Below are 18,660 nucleotides of genomic sequence, written 5' to 3' on the forward strand. Positions count from 1 at the left end.
ATAAAGGATTTAAGTATCTCCCATTTGTCATTTGTTAAAGGTTTATGTTGGTAGCACTCCACCAAGAATGTTCTCATTAATTTGAGGTGGCCTAAAATTAGCTCATAATTCCCCTATTTCTAAGATATGATCTGGTAACAATTCCTCTGGCATCTAGTGTAATTACTGTAATGCCCGCTGTAGGGCCGGAGATGAATGCAGGGTCTGGGTAGCTTGGAAAATGTCTAAGAGAACTGACCTCAGAAAGCCTCAGCCAGGGAGACAGGGCAACTTCTCTACAATAGGAGTCTATCTGTAGCAATTCTATCCATCAACAGAGATGATTTTTTAAAATAAACACAATGGATCAATTTATAGTTCACAGCATTAAACTGTCACAAAGAAATTTATATCTGAGAAGGAATTGGATTTCTTCTGTATAATCCATGTTGAGAATAGTTAGACCAGAATCCTTAGGTGGGAGGAAGGTCAGAATGCAGAGTAAGACTTGATGCTGAGACCCAAGGTCTGAATTCACGGTGGCACAACCATCACCCCTACCTTCACTAGCCTCCTCTCCCCGAAACGTAGAAGAGGACAGAATTTCCTTCTGGTTCTGCTCCAATTGCAGGGTGTGGTAAGGGCCACAGAGGTCTCTAAAAATAAGGTAGTGTCTGCTGGAAAGTGAAACCACAATGAAAGGACGTCAACCAAGCCCTGTGAGTTCATTACTAACCTCCACAAGCCTCTTGCTTCAGAGCAGAGGCCAGGCAGGGCTTTCAAGGCTGGGGAAGACTTCTTTCCCCTGGAATGTGGCTCAAAGGAACCCAACTTCTTGTCTCAGTCTCCTCTCTTTTACCAAGATCACTCTCTAGCCTTCTACCAAAGGTTAAAGGAAAAAATATACATTGTAGGTTGGACATAGAGAGGGGGCTGTCAGGGAATGGTTATTAAAAGTTAGACAAGTCCCATCGAGGTCTCTTTCCCTACTAAAGCCCAGGAAACCTCAGAAGGGCACCCTGTGGTCTTTTCACGATGCCAACTCCTCTGATCTCTTACTCAACCGTCTTGGGATGCTGGCTGTACCCTAGAACACCAGGACTTGAACTCTGTTCCTGTGCTTCTCTGGGCCTAGATGTCCCCACACGGGATCTGGCCTTCAGGGAAGGCGCAGTACAAGGCACTGCTCACATCCTAAGGCCAAGAACAGTTATTCTTCTGGAGGACCTCAGTCCAAAGTCCACTTACTTTGCAGTGTGCTCCAACTCCCTGCTCCTCTATGTGCCAGGAACCTCAGGGCGGAATAGAAAAATGCCGACTGTACGGAAACCCTCTCCCCGCCCATCAGTCAACTGCCTCAAGGATTGCAAGGTCTGCGAAAGAGCTCTCAGGAAGACCACAGGAATCCAGTACACACAGCCTTCCAAGGAATAGAGATTTGATGCGTTTATAGGACTTGAATGGTGGGTCAACTCAGAGGGGTGACGGCAGGTCAGAGAGACCTGTGACTTTATCTGAACCTTAAGAGTATGAATGTGTGTCTGCCTTTAGGCACAAGCCCAAGAGCTGTGTAAGAGAAATTCTGGAAGGTTGAGATGGACTTTAGAGCAATCTGAGTTACAAGGTTCTCCTGGGAGACTCAAAGATTCCAAGGCAAACCCAATGGCTTCAGGGATCTGTTAGAGCTGACAATCCTGGGGCCAGCCGTGCATGTTCACCCTGAGGACGACATGCCCAGGGATCTCCTGAGCTGCCCACGTCTGGTCCACTGTTTATAGGCTTGAAGGAAAAGATCACTGGCTTTTCCCCCTCCATTCACCATGAACCCTTTTCATACTGGTCAGAGAGGAGCTAGGTAGTCTTCTCTGAATAACTAAATTGGAACTGTAAGACCAACACCAAGAAAATAAAATATCCGTTAAAACGAAGGCAAACCACCTAAGAAATTTACTTAAAATAGATCATTGAAGGCAACCTATGAACAGTAGGAAGCATTTGCAAATCATATTTCTGATAAGGAGTTAATACCCAGAATATACAAAGAGCTCTTACAACTTAACAACAAAAACCGAATAACTCAAAAAATAGGTGAAGGCCTTGAGACAATTTATGAAACATGAACAACATCACTAAATATTAGAGAAATGCAAATCAAAACCACAAGGAGAGATTACTTCATACCTATCAGGAGAGTTACAACCAAAACTCTCAAAATAACAAGTGGGGCGCCTGGGTAGCTCAGTGGGTTGAGGCCTCTGCCTTCGGCCCAGGTCATGATCCCAGGTCCTGGGATCGAGTCCCGCATCGGGCTCTCTGCTCGGCGGGGAGCCTGCTTCCTCCTCCTCCTCCTCCTCTCTCTCTCTCTCTGCCTACTTGCGATCTCTCTCTGTCAAATAAATAAATAAAATTAAAAAAAAAATAACAAGTGTCGTCAAGGATGTGGAGAAACCAAAACCCTTGTGTGCTATTGATAGGAATGCAAAATGGCGCAGTCACTATGGAAAACAATCTGTAAGTGCCTCAAAAAATTAAAAATAGAATTGTCCTATGATCCAGCAATCCCACTTCTGGGCATATGTTGAAAATAATTAGAAGAGATATTTGCACACCCTTGTTCCCTGTAGCATTGTTCACAATAGCCCATGGCTAAAAGAAACCCGAACATCCATCAGCAGAAGAGTGGGTAAACAAAAGGTGGTGTGTACACACACTAGAGCATTACTCAGCTTTAAGAGAGGAAATTCTGTCCCGGGCTGCAACACCGGGGAGTCTTGAGGACACTGAACTAACTCACAGAAGCCAGTCACAAAAAGACAAATGTTGTACGATTCCCCTTACACAGGCATCCAATGTAGTCCTAAGTCACAGAAACAGTGTAGAGTGGTGGTTTCCAGGGAAAAATGGGAGCTGCTCAATGGGTGTAAACTTTTAGTCTTCCACCATGAAAGTGCTCCAGGATTCTGCTGTGTAACAATGTGAGTATACCTACCATCACTGAACCGTACATTTAAAAATGGTTAAGATGGCGGGGTTGGGGATGGGGGGCGCACCTGGGTGGCTCAGCTGGTTAAGCGTCTGCCTTTGGCTCAGGTCATAATCTCAGAGTCTTTGAGGTGGAGCCCGAGTCAGCTCCCTGCTCAGCGGGAAGTCTGCTTCTCCCTCTCCCTCTGCCCCTTGCCCTGCTCCCAGCACATTCTCTCTCTCTCAAACAAATAAAATCTTTTTTTTTTTAAATGGTTAAGATGCTAAGTTTTATGTTAGGTGCTTTTCCAGCTACAGTTTTAAAAAATTATTTTAAAAAATCCATATTGTTAAAAAGCACCGAGTAGAGATGGGCGCTAGTTTAAAGTCAGGAAATACCATAAGAAACAGAAAATAATGTGAGAGCTGAGAATAGAAAATCCCAGCAAGCATAAACAATGACTTCTGGAACACTGAAAAGAAATAAAATACAATGGAAAAAAAAAAAAAAGAAAAAGAAAAAAAAATCCCAGCAAACCCACTTCCTTCCTCTGGGGTCCTGCCTGCTCCTCTCCACCGCACCCCCCTACCCCCGACCCCTGCACCCTCTCTCCCACTGTCCCTCCACATGAGGCATGAATCTCCTCTTCCCTCCACAGGTCTCCTAGGCCAACTGTCCTCGTCAAGAACAGGCCAGCCCCGGATGCCTGGGTGGCTCAGTAGGTTAAAGCCTCTGCCTTTGGCCCAGGTCATGATCTCAGGGTCCTGAGATCGAGCCCCACACTGGGTTCTCTGCTCAGCGGGAGCCTGCTTCCCCTTCCTCTCTGCCTACTTGGGATCTCTGTCAAATAAATAAATAAAATCTTAAAAGAAAAAAAAAAAAAGAGCGGGCTGGCCGCAGCCAAAGCCCTTGCCACCCTGGCATGTCAAAGGCTCAAATCAAAGACAAATAACTAACTGCCTTTTTCCCAAATTGAAAATTGAAGCCATCCATTTCTTTTTGCCGTGAGGAGGGAAGAGGAATGAGGGATTACAGTTACAATTCCTCGAGCCTGGAGAGGCAGGCGCCCGTTAATTTAACATGAAAAGGAAAGTCCAGCCACAAACTGCCTGGCTCTGTCTATTCATTTCCATCCCCTGCCTGGTAACAAACACCCGCAGGCAGGCAGGCAGGCAGGCAGGCAGGCAGCCACGTCAGGGACCCTCGCTGAAGGGATGGAGCTGGGCTCAGGCTGGCTAAACTGCTCCATGGGTATTGCTTGCTTTGCACTTTTTGGAGCTGAGACAGGGGAGCAAGCTGGAGGGAAACCATCCCTCCTGCCAGGACACCGGGGGTCTGGGGAACCTGGGGACCTGGCCTCTGAGCAGTGGCTCCCCACCGTTGTGCCATTTATGTCAGGGTTCACAGCCTTTCCTACCGTCCAGACCACCAGTCAGAACATCATGTTAACGGCGGGGTGCCTACGTATGATGCTGGTCGTTGCACTGTTCTCTTATCTACAAGGAAAGGAGAGTATTTACTCTGGCAGCAGATTCTGTACTAACATTTTAAACATTTATGGAAAATTCTGGAGCGGCTCACACATCCAACAGAACTCTTTTCAGTTGTTTCCAGAAGGAGCTTGATTGGTGAGCCAATAACTCCCTGAACAGGGGCTAGAGTTCATCTGGGGACAGTTACCCCACTAATTACTAATTAGTGTCTCCTTGTCAGGGAGGGGGTGGCAATCCCATTCTCATTGGCTAGCTTCACACATTTCTAACCTGATTAAGAGGCAGATAATTCCTTATTCCTTTCTTCTTAATGAACGAGGCTTAATACATTCAGAAGCACATCCCCACCATCCTTCGCATTCTTTCTAGCTCCCACATGCCGCCGTTTTTGCTCACAGATGACAAGAAAGAAGACTATCAAAGAATTTAGGTCATCCCAAGGGCATCTTATATGTGAACCACGTCTCCCCAGCCTAGGGCTGAGACACAATGAGACCATGGAGAAATGCTCGCTCCCTCTCCAGCGTTGGGTGGTCAGGGATTTGGATGGAAAACTCAAAAAATAAAATCATGCTGGACTTTTCTGAAGTCATGGAGGATGAATTGTCCTTAGAATCACTTTCCCTAGTTACATTACGAATGAAGCAGAAAGACAGGAATGAGTCTGGCAGTTGGGGGCGGGGGTGTTGGTTGGAGAAGACACCAGGTGGAAGAGGACAGGTGTGACACTGACCCAGATAGCGGAGGGATGGCCACTTTAAAAAAGACCCAGTGGCTTTCTGTAAAGTGTCTGGAAGTCCATCAAAAAGGAGACAGATACCAGGATTGCAAAAGGGAGAGGACAGTAAACAGCTCCATTCAAGGTCAGCCCAGACTCCCACCCAACACTGTCATTTTCTTCCAGATGAAGAAATGATGTCTCTGACCGGACGGAGCAGATGCAGTACCAACAGGTCCAAGTGATCTGCTTGTGGGTGGTGAAGGTTTTGGTTCTAATCTCCTAAGAGTTCATTACATGCCTTCTGGCCAGAGAAGAGAGCCTCGGCCAGCGCAAATTCTTAGAGCAATTTCTCGGCAGACTCGCACTGCTGAGGAACAGGCTTACGGACATCCAGGGAAAGTCTCTAAGTGCTTTCTTGGCAACAGATGGCCCAGACAACCAGCCAGCTCGCGAACTCTGAGCCCGCCCCAGCCCTCACCTGCCATCTCGCACTCTGCCTCGAGGGCGCGAACACGGCACTGCATGGAGCATGTGTAAGAGTCCAGCACTGGACCTCTGCGAGGGGAGGGTGCCTTGCTGTGCAAACAGGACTACTTCCCAGCACAGTGTGGAAAACGAAATGAGCTCCTAAGAACACGGATTTTAGAAAGAAAACAAGGCAGCACAGCATGTCTGAAGGAAGCACAAAGGGTAGAAAACTTCTGAAGTACCTGGTCTGTAGCCCTACTGTGGAACCCCGAGGAAGCCAGGGCCACTCCAAGAGGACAGGGGAACGCACGGGTCAGGAGACCGAGTTCTCAGGACCCGCACCTAACCACAGGCCCGATCTCCTCAAACCACAGACAAGCCTTCCCTGAAACCAATTTCTCCCCTCTGGGCAGTCACAGGACTTGAGGGAGAACAGACTCAATGATGAAAAAGGTAAACAGCAAATAGAAGCACAAAATCCAGCTTGCCCGAGCCCAGTGGCATCTCCAGACCCAGCAGCGTGACAGGCCAGCAAGGGGCAAAGCCTCTCACTGCAGATGCCGGGGAGGGAGGGAAGGCCATGGTGTCTCGAAGACAGCAGGGGACCATGACAGTGGTGAGTAGCAGTAGCACCAAAAGTCGCGATGTTTTTGTTTTTTTAAATGTTCAGTTAGCCAACATATGGTGTAAGCCATTAATTTTTGATGTAGTGTTCAATAATTCCTTATTTGAAGTCACGATGTTTTCCCATGCTATTCACAACACTGAGCCTACCTGTTCATCCTCCCTGATCAAAAACGCAATAATTTAGATTCTTGCCCAGGTAAAGTCAGGGAATTGGGTCCAATGCTGTGGCCGGGGTTTCTCTGGGTCTTCCTTCAGAAGGAACATGAAAGGTCAGATTTTCAGGGGAACCCAATTTCCTGAAAATACTCATGGTGAAGAGAATAATGGAATTACTGACAGCAAGGAGGAAAGTTCCCAGAGTAGGAAATGCACCATGCTCTCCACAGAGAAATGGGAGGGGCTGAGCCCAAAGCAGGCACTCAGTGGCCAAGAGAAATGGCCTGGACCCAGCCGCTCAGATAAAACTCCGAACAGCCTGGAGAGGACACATCCCCCTGCTTCCTGCTCTCGGTGATGCCCCACTGTGGTCTCACCAGCTAGTAGGCTTCCCTGCCACACTTTGCTTTTTCCCAACATCATGACAGTGCTCCCGGGTCAAAGCTGCTGCCCCCACCTCCCGTGTTTTACTCCCTCCCTTTAAAAGATCCAGTCCAAACCCCGCCTTCCACATAAAGCTTTCCCTGATGGTGCCAACGAGCATGCCCTCTCCTGCCTTGACACTCATCCCACACTGAGAGTCCAAACCCTCAAATGGACTCTGCTAGAATTTCTTCGGTTGCCTTTTGTACTATGTGGCTCATGTATGTGCATTAGTTCCTCAGCACGAGGCCTTGGTGATACCAGAAATCAAGTCTCCTCCTTCCATGTCCTCCACACCCTGCAACGTGATTCCATCGGAAACCGACCGTGAACAAGTGCAGCAGAGCTCTAACGAGGACAGCCTATCTTTGCCTGGGGACGTGGCTACTTCTAGGAGGTTCCCTTTGCCCTAGTCTCAACATAAGCCCCAGCCCACCAGCCCACTAAGCAGTTGTTTCCACCAAAGCAGCCCTGCTCTTACAACTCTGCACTTCCACGGGTCTGAACTTCTATTTTAAGACAGAAGCCATAACCTTCTGTGATATAAACACCCAGGAGGATTCAATCTATTATTAGCTTAAAGAGGGCAAGACATTGATCATAAAAGACGTGCAAAGGAGGTTGCAGATCAGGACGCAGAACTTCAAAGAACTCTAGAAGGATTTGGGAAGAACCTCAGAGAGACTGTGGCTCAATGCTTTCCTTCCAGCGAGGGAAACAAAGACCAGAAGGGGGCTGTGAGGTGTGGAGTGAGCTGGGGCCAGCCATGAGTCACCACCCCTGTCTCCTGACGCCTAGTCAGGGAGATTTTCCGCTGAGCCATGTCGCCTCTCCCTGCAGAAGACGCCGTTATAAATAACAGTGCTTGCCGTTAGGCTAGAATTCTGAAAGGAAGAGAAGCCTCAAGAATGACCGCACATGAGTCTTACAGTGCTGGGCAAAATCGTGGTATTATAATAACCATCTTGATGGGGAACTCAGTGAATGAGGTCAGATGGTAGATTTGAATAAAAGAGCTGAGACGCAAAACCTGAAATTGTGTTCAGAGCAGCTTCCGGTCCAGTTCTGGGCAAGACCCTTCCCTCGCCAGGCCTGTTTCCCAGTTGGGAAGACGGGTATGTACACGGCTTCTCCACGCAGGAGCTAGCGGGGTCCTGACAGGGGCCACTCTTCCTTGGAACTATCTTCCATATTGTCGGACACCTAGCATCCCCGACCTCAGGCCACTAGGTGCCAGTAGAGACCCCAGTCGCTGTGACAACCAGAAAATGCTCCCATGTGTCACACTCCCTGGTTGAGAATTGGGAAGCAAGGTCCCCTGCCAACTCTGAAATGCTAGCAGGAAGACGCAATCGGGGCACCTGGCTGGCTCAGTCAGTTAAGTGTCTGCCTTTGGCTCAGGTCATGATGCCAAGGTCCTGGGATCTAGCCCCACATGGGGCTCCCTGCTCTGCGGGGTCCCTGCTTCTCCCTCTCCCTACCCCCACTCGCGTTCTTTTTTGCTCTCCCTTTAAATGTTTTGCTTGTTTGCTTGTTTAAAAAAAGGCCGACATGGCCATCAGGCGGAGGGAGAGGAGGCGGGGCATGGGCCTACCCGTAGATGTCCAGGACGCCAATGAAGGAGTGCTGCTTGAGGGCGGTGTGCAGCGCCTTGTTGACGTGCTCCACGATCCAGCTGAACAGCTGTGCGTAGATGTGCTTGGCCAGGGCGCTGCGCGCGTTGGCCACCTGCTGTGGGGACATGGTCTTCACGTAGGTCTCAGAGGTGGTGACCAGCCTGCGGTGGCAGAGCCAGTGCGCCATCTGACTGTGCTCCACCCCCAGCAGCCGGCAGAAGGCGTTCAGGTGTGCGTCCTGGGGCTGGAAGAGACGTGGAGGGCTTCAGGAGGGAGCGGAGGGCAAGCCTGCCTACCCTGCCCGCCCCCCCAAGCCAAAATGAGCCCCTTTCCCAGCACCGCAGACCCACGACGCCCCTCACCACCCCTTGCCGCAGCACCAGGAGGCTCGCGCACTCCCACACCACTAAGCGGAGGGACAAACAGGCCCCCACGCGTGTTGGTGCAGCTGATCATCGTTACACTGAAGGATGAGGGCTTTGCAAAACAAAAGCTTTCTCAACTTTTCCTCTGCCCTCCTCCGCGGCCAGTGGGCTGCCAAGTCACAGGCTGGAGAGAATTCCTTGAGTGAAGGGAGCAGAATGAGAACTGATAGCTTAGGGATGGATAAATCCATGAGGAATAAGGAACCAGAAGGCAGCAGGAACCATACAAAGCAGCAGATGCAGAATCACGGTAAATGTACAGCTTCCATCTGCAGAGCCCCGCGTGTAGGGCTGAGCCCACAGCCTGGAAAGACGTCCTCACGGGCAAGCATTACCCTTGACCGGTTGCACCCGGTCCGACAGCTGCATGTTCTGGAACGAGCACAGAGCTGAGCCGACGGGACATCCTTCCCCACACTGACACTGCAATGCTCTGAGCAGACTTTCCCGCACCTTAGCCTCAGGGAAGGTAAGTAACACACACTTGGTGTTCTAGTCTTAGAGCCCTTGCTGCCTGGGGAAGGAAGCCCATCGAAGTGGAAAGCGAGGACAAACAGCAAGAACGGAGAACAGACTATGACTGGGGAAGAGCCACTTGGAACATTGCAACTGGTAACACCGCCCTTTTAGACCTGGAGAGAAAACGAGGAATTCCTCCTCCTGAAAACCCTTCTCTAGAGAGAGAAGCAGCACCTTCCACCCAGCTGCCTCCAATCTCGACCCGCATTTACCCAAAGTACCCATCATACCACCTGGCCTTGCGGTCCCCGGTAAGCACGTCCCCTGCAGCTCTTGTCTTCACTTCACCCCCATGTGTAAGTCACATACTCGTTGCTCTGCACTCAGGGCACCCCACAAACCCCCCTGTTCTTTGCTCTCTCATCTAAATGCCCTCCCCCCACCCGGAAAGCGGATAACCAAACCACGAGCTTGCCAGATTACTTATTAAGTCTCAAGCAGAAAGGGAATCCTTCAGAACACGATGTTGCCACCTTCTATAATGGCCCTAAATTGCCTTTGCTTGTGGGACTCATTTTCTGATGAGACAGCTGTAGAGGATCTAAATGAGAGTTTAAGCGTTCAAAGAAAATTAACGCAGATAACTGTACCATTTCCTCCTTAACACCATTTCCCCAGGCCAGCTTTTTTTTTCTTCTACAGATATTTAAAATCCATCTACCCAAAGCAAACACAATTACAAAATAATAGAATGTCAGAGTAGGAAAGAACCTCCAGTAAGGCCGGTGTTCTTCCAAATGCCGTCTGTGGAGCAACAGCTACAAAGCACTTTAATGGGCTTTACCTAACAACAGGGGCCGAGGGACGCCACCAGGTTAGACACAGCTGAAATGGTGTTATTAACGGACCCTGAGAGCCCCAGGAGACATATTTTATGCGGCATTTCCTGAACTTAATTGACCAAAGAACCCCTAGCTTCTTAAGAAATTGCCTAGGGCTAAGGTTCCCAGGAAAATTCCCTGGGAATCATCATTCTAACCCAATCCCTCTTATTTTTCAGGTGAAGAGGATTGGGGGTGGGGAGGCAGCCCTGACTGTGGCCCAGAGCTCCTGATCCAGCTGGGGAAGAGAGTCAGCTTGGACTGAGTGGGGAGGGCGAGGCCCTCCATCTTTTCACACAGCAGGCGGGGCTGCCATGGCTCCTTGTCCTGACGGGCAGCATTTCTCTTGGTGGCAGCCTGCACCCGCCCGCCTCCCCCTGCCGTACCCCCCTCCCAAGAAAGCCACCCGCAGTGCTGTTAAATGCCTGGGGACTGCCTGGCAGGCAACAGGTTCGGAGGTCGTGAGAGTCCAGCTTCTCAATCTGACCTACTTCCAAGGCGTTCTTAATTGCCCAGCATAGCATTGCCATTGGATTCCCTGACCTGTAGATGGCCTCCCAGCAGCTGACAGGACAGCTCGAGGCCTGCCCCCTGGAGCCCTGCCCCGCCACCCAGCACCTCCCCGGGGAACGCAGTGGAGACAGAAGCCCATGTCCTGACACTGTTTGAGGCTCATCTCAGGACGGGTTCCCGGCTGCTGCGGTGGCCTGGGGCTTGTCCCTCTGTTACCCCCTTCTGACTGATGATGAAAGGTGCTAACTGCGACTGATTGAACATCACGCAATGACATTTAGGCTTAATTAAATGATGCTAAATCCATTAAAAATCACCAGCATCATAGGTAGATTAGGTTTTGTGGGCCCATATTGCCAAACTCAAGAAACAAATTGCCTCTGGTGCCCAAGTAATTGCACTCTGTTGCCTCTCCAAGATAACTCTGGCAGTCGCAAACACAGCTTCACGCTTTAATTAAAAATCAAAACTACCGAGCAGAAGGCATACTGCGTCTGGACAGACAGCCTTTCCAGCAGGAGGCCCACCCCTCTGCACCAGAGGAATAAATCAAAATCCATCCGAGAGAGACTTTCACTAGCAACTGCTTCACGAAGACTTTGTGTGCACACCGGATGCCCAGCACTGGGCTTGGCACCTGCTGGGGAACCCTGGCCAGGGAGGGTGGCCCAGCTCCAGGCTGGCAGTGGTTTGGGGCAAACGGCACTGGCTGGGGCCTGACATGACCATAACAGTCATGTTAATGGGCCTTAGTTTCCCCACCCTGTGAAGTAACAGGGATGTCCACAAGGTCCACTCTGCCTCCAACAAATTGTTGGGCATAAGAGTCAAGAGAGATGGGAGCCCCGGGCTAAGGTAGGTCGCATCAGCCCCCACTCCACAGATGAGGAAGCAGACTCAGAGAGGTTAGCTATCAGGAAGCAGCAGAACCAGGATTTAACCCTTGCTGTCCTGACTCACAATGAGTTCTCTGCACAGCCTCTAATCCAAGAACAACGTGCGGCCAGCCTAGACCAAGTTCCTGTGCTCAAAGCCCTGACTTCCTGGGGTGTCTGGAGCCCTGCATCGAGCTCCCTGCTTGCAAGGAGTCTGCCTTTCCGTTTCCCCCTGCCCCTCCCTCCCACCCATGCTCACTTCTGCACTCCCTCTCAGATATATAAAATCTTTAAAAAACAAAAAAACCTGACTTCCTGTTATTGAGAGATAGGGCCTGCTGCCCCATTTGTTAACAAAACCTCTACCTGTCAGCTTCCTCCCTCTTCTCCCTAAAGCACTACCCATGCCCTCTGTCCAGTCTTCTCCAATTTGTGTCTTGGTATTCACCTTCATATAGTCTTTATAGAAACACTGGTGGGTGCCAATGTGTGTCAGGGTTGGAAGGTCATCCTTCCAGACCAGACATGATCTCCCACACCAGACACGGCCCTAGAGTTTAGTGGGGGAAACCAGCACTGAGCAAAAATCCACTCATCAGGCACCTACCAAGGGCTGGGCACCGACCGTCCCAGCTGCTGGGGTTACAATAATTCACCAACAGTAGCTGCCTTCGTAGACTGTGATGTTTCCTGAGGGGAAAGACGTGCAACAACCGCCCCCCACCAAGGGAAAATGTAAAATTACAACCAAGTGCAGCACCATGGAGAAAGACACAGGTGTTGTGAGAATCCACAATGGGGGGGGGCAGGGGAAGCGGAGTGTTGGAGGAGTTGGAAACCCGGGGAATATGTGTCCCCTTTCCTGTATCTCACTGACCCAAACCAGGAGTTTCTCAAAGCACTTGTCCTTAATCTCACCTGTCCCTGACACCAGGACATACATGGCTGCCTAAGGAAGCAAGAAGCATTTACTGGGGGTACACGTGGGGGTTAGGCACAGACCCTTAATATGCCTTCCTCACAAGGAGAATGACATGGGAGCAATACTTCCCTGGCCCGAAGGCCTCAGAACTGGGGGGCGTGTGGCCTGCATGGAGGCCCACTCCCCATCCTGCCAGGGTCCAGGGTCTCCTCGCATAACATGGGCTCTCTCATAATACCATCACTGCCAACCTCCCTGCCCACCCAACACACACACCCAGCATCGTCCGAGGTCTCCCACGCTGCTTGGCTCCAGCATTCCCTCCTTTCACACTGGGCCCAGGCACGTGAGCCTCAAAGCTCTCCTGAGGTGGCAGATCCCATGCTGAGAATGACAGCAGCCTTGATGGGCCCAGGAGACCCTCTGCCCCCAAGACCATTTCTTTTTCAGGAACAATATATGGGGCAAGTGTCCTCTCTCTAAAGGCAGGACCAGTTTCAACTTCTGATAAGCCCTAACTCCAGGCAAACAGCAGGAGGTTAATAAATATTTGTTGAATTGAAAAAGCGCCAGTTGTGAGTGGCATCGACACAAGCCCACGTTCATATTCTATAGTACTGTCTTCTGTCCTTTCCCCGAATCTGGGTTTCTAAATTCTAAGTCGTTGGGAACAAGAATCCTCCTTTGGACCTCCCCAGGACGCAGCCACTGAGGGGCACAAGAAAGGTGTCTAGTCAGCAACCGCAGGCTCACTTACTCAAGGTGGGAACACCAGGGTGGACCTAGACCAACACGCACAGCAGAGAGCACACCCCAGCCGCTGACTACGGGACCACACATCTCCGCCATCTCCCACATCTACCCATTTAGACATTCCGTACCTGGCACATATCTGATGCTACACTGGGCACCGGGACAGTAACAGTCACTGTGAGCATTAATGGGATCATTCACAATTTGCCATACTTTCATAAAGGTGTCTCAATGTTCTGCATCGTACTGCCAGAATCTTGCCAAGCAGGGTCGTCTTTTGTTTACCCAATTACACTGCAAGCTCCGTGGAGACAGCCACCAAATACGGTGTCCAGCGCTCCGTCTCCTTGCTGCGCAGACCTCAGTGGGGAGCTCAGAAAGTATTCATGGACGGAGAACACTTTGTAGAATTCCATGGACCTCAGGGTCCTTGGAAAAGCAATCCATAAGAAAAAGAATTTATTCAATAGCCACTAAATTCCCTGCCCTTGGTGATAGAAATTTGATGGCAGCTGATTTGAAAAGGACTTGTTCTTTTAAAATATTATCAGCAAGAGAACAGAAACCATTACTGTTAAGAATAAATAACCTACGAGTGTCCTCTGAGTGTAAAGACACATCTCAGTCATACCAGACTCTAAGAGCAGAGTAAATGGTGTATGTTTTATCTTGGGTGCTGGTGTGCGACTTACTGATACGCTACAGGAATCGCCATCACGCTCAGCCTGAATCTCCACGTTTCCAAGGTGCAGGATAGAAGCAATTATCTTAAAAATGCTTATCTGATGGGACTCTCTCACTCCTGGGGGGGGAAAAAAAGGAATGAATGACACTCAGCATCCCTGGTAGGATAGAAAGGACATTGTACTCTTTTTTAAAGGACTTTTAAAAAGTTTGATTTTTCCTTTCTGGGCCAGCGACTCCTAAAATGATCCAGGCTCCTCACCACATAATTACCAGTCATAGTAACAGCTCCGAGGGCAAAGGGGCTCCCTGGATTAAAAGGGAAATATCCTCGCTCTGATTGTCCTGATCAAACGAGATGGGTTACGCTACCGTTTTAACTTCTCCAAGAGCAAAGGAGAAACAGCAATCATGCAGAGTCATTTTAAACTTCATTACAACCAAATACTTTATGGATGTTTTTATGAGTTTAATAAGAATGGTCATTTATCTGCAGTCATTTCTTTCGGAACATAATGACCAGCAAACATCTGTGTCCCGCATCCAAAGTGCCGATTGGGGAGGAAGTGGAGGCCCTTCTGGGAGCACTGCTTCAGGAGCTGGACGACCAGCTGGCTCTTGGCCACTGCTGAGCAGGGCCACACTCCACGCCCCTTCATGGGTCCGGACACATCGAACCTCGGACTGCTGGGAGCCAACACCTGATGCCACACTGACTTGAGCACAGGAGTCATCAATGACACGGACCATCTCTTAAAACTTATATTTAGCTTTACGACATTATCATTTCTTTTTGAATTACGAAAGACCAGACCTACAAAAAAAGGCTGCAGAGTAACAGAACACCAGTCAACCTACCCCTCAGTTTAAGAAATAATATAGCGGTCTCCCGCATTTCTCTCCAGATGCAGTTATTTGAAAGGCAGTAATTTACACAGCCTTAAAAAAAGGGACACCTATAGTAACTGGGAGGTAAAGACGGACTGTCCTGGGATAAAAAACTATCCAGGCATGAACTAGACAGATTCACTCTAGACTTCACCAGTGACAAATGACTATTACTGTGTAAGTGTCATAGGGGCCGGGATTTACTTTTCAAATTTTTTATAAAAAGTTTCAAAATAGACAAAAATAGCAATATAATGAATCCCTGTTCTTGCCTTGGCATACAGGTGCTCAGAACCACGAATAATGGAACTGAACTGACGACGGTTACATAGACAGCAAGTATTCCCAACTGTCTACAAGACACACGAGTCACTGAAATGTCTGGCTTTGTTTAACCTGATTAAAAAGAAAAAAACAAAAAAACAAAAAGAGCTGGAGGCCAAAAAATTTAATGTAACTGAGTAAGACTGAAAAAAACGAAGACAAGTTAAAGCCAGAGGTTGGTATCCCCAGACAAGATGGGGGCTTGGTGGTGGTTCACCCATGTGGGGAGTGAAGTCCTGGGCTTTCAATCCGAGCTCGTGTATCCTGCTCTCAGCTAGGTCCTACTAGTCAGGAAGTGGGTTTTGGACCATCTCAAGAAGGACAAATCACTTCTCTCTCCTTCACTCACTCTTAGGAACGAATGCTTTGTCCATTGTTAAAGCCTTCACTGCACAGTCATGGTAGGAATTTAAGTAGTAGATATTGAAGGACTATTGAATCCTAACAACAGTTAGGATTGCTGCACTATACTGACCAGAAAGCCCCTTCTGTATAAATTATCCTAATAAGCGATACTCCACTATGACAAACAGAAAACCAAAAATCAGAATCGAAGGAGTAAAGCAGGGGCTGCCAAGCTATGGCCCACAGCCCACGGCGTGTTTTTATAAATAAAGTTGTACTGGGAAAGTCATGCCCACTCATTCGCGTTCTGTCTATGGCTACTTCCCACAACAGCAGCAGAGCAGAGTAGCTGCTTCAAAACACTGCGTGGCTCCAAGAGCCCCAAATATTTATCATCTTGTCCTTTAAGAAAATGTGTGAGTTAAAAAGTAGATGTGTTTATTGAAAAGTAGGGAAGAAAGGCTTATTTCAATAGATCTTCCTGGGCCATTTGCTTTGCGAACGACAGCACCCGGCCTCCTTGGAGCCTTGGAGGGAGCCGCCTGCTCCTTGGACCCGCGCCCGCCCACCGCTCACAGCAGCCACCAGAGATGGCCTCCTGCTTCCAGCAAACAGGGCAAACTGGTCCCCTCCAAACCTGCTCCCCAACTGAATAAAATGATTCTGGGACATTGGAGAAGTCAAGGGTGTCAGTCGTCGATCTATATCTCTTGGTCTCAAATCCGCCCCACTGTGGGATACTAGAGCGAGACCGGGTGAACACTTCCCCGTTGCCCACCGACAGAACGGCCAGCTTGGCCAAAGACCTCCGCAGGGACCGAGCCATGCAACAGCAGCAAGAGGGCATGTGTGTTCTCGGTTCTTGTCCTCCACGGTTCTGATTCATCGCAGCAGCATAGCCAGGCCCCGGAGGGGCCACTGTGGTGCCCTCGGGCCTTGCTCTCTACATTAGCAGCTGCCTCTGAGAGCTTCTGGTCTCAGCACGTGCTGCAGTGAATGCAGGCTGCCTTGCAGACCAGCCGTGGTCCACACCCTCCGGCAGGATCCCACATGGGCAGGCTTCCTGATCTGCAACCACAGGCTCCCGGGAGTGGCTGGAATGTCTGCCCGGCAAAAGCGCCTCTATCAGCTGTCTTCCTTGCCCTTTTCCACCTGATACTTCTGCATCCCTAAAGTCGTCTTCAACACCTTTTTCATAATTATCAACTACTGCTCTAACTGATATTGTTCATCGGAATAACCGGCGTGGTTTTTAGGTCATTATTTCGTGGGCACGAGAGACAAAGTACGTCTACCCACTGGTTACCCAGAGAAGTGAAGAGCGCTCAGATTTCAGCCCACCAAGCCCTGCTCCTACACAGAGATTAGGGTGTGTCCGGTTTGGCCAAGTTTTATTTGGACACTGGGTAAGACCGCCCAGATTCCCACCAGAGGACCTAAGAAATGCAGCTCTGAAGTCGTCACCCGACTCAGAAGCCAGATGTCTACCTCGGTCAGAGAAGGGGCTGGGGAGAGACACAAGGGTCATCCTGAGCCGCTTCGTGAGCTTCAGGCTGACTTCCCAAGCCCTGTTTTTTTCTGGCTGCAGGTCCCAGGAATTAATTCATTCAATTTCCCCGTGAAGAAAGGCTTGCCTTCCACTCTGCCACTCAGGCTCCTCTTCCTCAAAAATGGCAAGGGGAGAAAAAAAATGTCCGGGGAGACGAGTTTTCTCTCATGAGTCACTGAAATATCTGGCTTTGAAATATTACCCTTCATGCCCAGGAGGACATCTGATGTTATTAGCCAAAAGGCCGAGGAGCAATACCAGCAGAACAGAGAACTCTTGAAGAATTCCACTAATGCTCTCTATAGAAAAAGTGGTGGCAGAAGGGGCACTGTATAGGAGAGAACACTACCAGACCCTCATGGCCTGCTTCCGGCTTGGATCCCAGGACTGTGGTACATGGGTTGGCTTGGTCCTAAAGACATGTCCTTTCTGCTAGAATACATGGTCTAAACCCAGACCACGGCACAAGAAGATGTGGTTCTCTTTCATTTTGTTCCACTGGCTTCAGTGGACTGAGGAAGTGGAAAGGGCCACTTTGCAGTGCATAAGAGCATGACTCTCAAACGCTTATTTTTAAGACACATCAACAAAGGTACAAGTCTTAAACTCTGGAGTCTGAGGGTTGGAATAAACTAAGAGTAGGACGACATTCACTGAGGGCAACAGGGCTCCTTGTGCGCTTACGAAGTTTGGCAAAGTGGGACGCTGTCGTGCTTTTCTACTCTCCATGAAGTCAATGTCTGGGCCTTTTCCCACTCAGAAGCTGCTTACCCAGGAGTGTAAAGGCTTGTCGCGTCTTCTCAAAGTCCTCAGCATCATCGATGCCCTCGATGCGTGTGTCTCCTCCCTGTGATGTGTAGAAGAAGTCCTCGGCGCACGCTGTGGGAGGCGAGGAGGAAAAGCATCAGGCATCAGAAAGAAGCTCGATCCCGGTTTACCCACAGATCACGACCCATGAGGATTTCTGCTCATCCCAGACCAAAATTTTATTCCCAGCTGAATGTGCAACCCTTATAAAATATCATTTTACTGACAATGGCAAACGGAGAGACAACTGGGTAAGGAGACACAGAGCACTATGCTAACAGGATGCATTGCTGTGTTTGTATAAAACCAGTACACAAAAACACGTGACCATAAAAAGTCACAGGTGGTTCAGTTTACAGGATTTACCACAGTTTTGCTTTTTAAAAGGATCTGAGGGGCGCCTGGTTGGCTCTTGGTTTCAGCTCGGGTCATGATCTCAGCGTCGTAGGATTAAGCCCTGCGTTGGGCTCTGTACTCAGTGCAGGGTCTGCCTGAGATGCTCCCTCTGTCTCCCCTCTGCACCCCCCACCCCTGCACACACTCCATCTCTGAAATAAAGAAATCCTAAAAAAAAAAAAAAAAAGGATCTGATGTACAGTGATGTACAGACCTCCAGGACTGCCGATAAGCTGAGTGTGACAGCCTCATTTGACAGAGGCAATGATGTGCCCAAGGTGACGGGGTTTCTGTTCATTTGTTCTACCAAGCTCGGGCTCCCCGGAGCTCTTCAGGCACATGAACCTTGAGACCCTCAAGTGTTTGATCTCACTTCCAGTTCAGCTGCTCTCAG

The 18,660-nt window shown here is 49.4% G+C and overlaps 1 protein-coding gene across 2 annotated transcripts in view; it reads right to left on the reverse strand.

The window, feature by feature from the left end:
• Nucleotides 1–18,660, reverse strand: part of MYO5B (myosin VB) — a 339,470-nt gene that overhangs the window by 112,693 nt on the left and 208,117 nt on the right. For both annotated transcript variants that reach the window (XM_046024282.1, XM_046024281.1), the window contains exons 8-10: nucleotides 17,835–17,942; nucleotides 13,966–14,075; nucleotides 8,424–8,689 (exon numbers count right to left, since the gene is read on the reverse strand). In XM_046024282.1, the coding sequence (XP_045880238.1) occupies nucleotides 8,424–8,689; nucleotides 13,966–14,075; nucleotides 17,835–17,942 (484 nt within the window). The remainder of the gene's footprint in view (nucleotides 1–8,423; nucleotides 8,690–13,965; nucleotides 14,076–17,834; nucleotides 17,943–18,660) is intronic.

Source organism: Meles meles, chromosome 12, assembly GCF_922984935.1.
Source record: "Meles meles chromosome 12, mMelMel3.1 paternal haplotype, whole genome shotgun sequence".
Taxonomy (NCBI): domain Eukaryota; kingdom Metazoa; phylum Chordata; class Mammalia; order Carnivora; family Mustelidae; genus Meles; species Meles meles.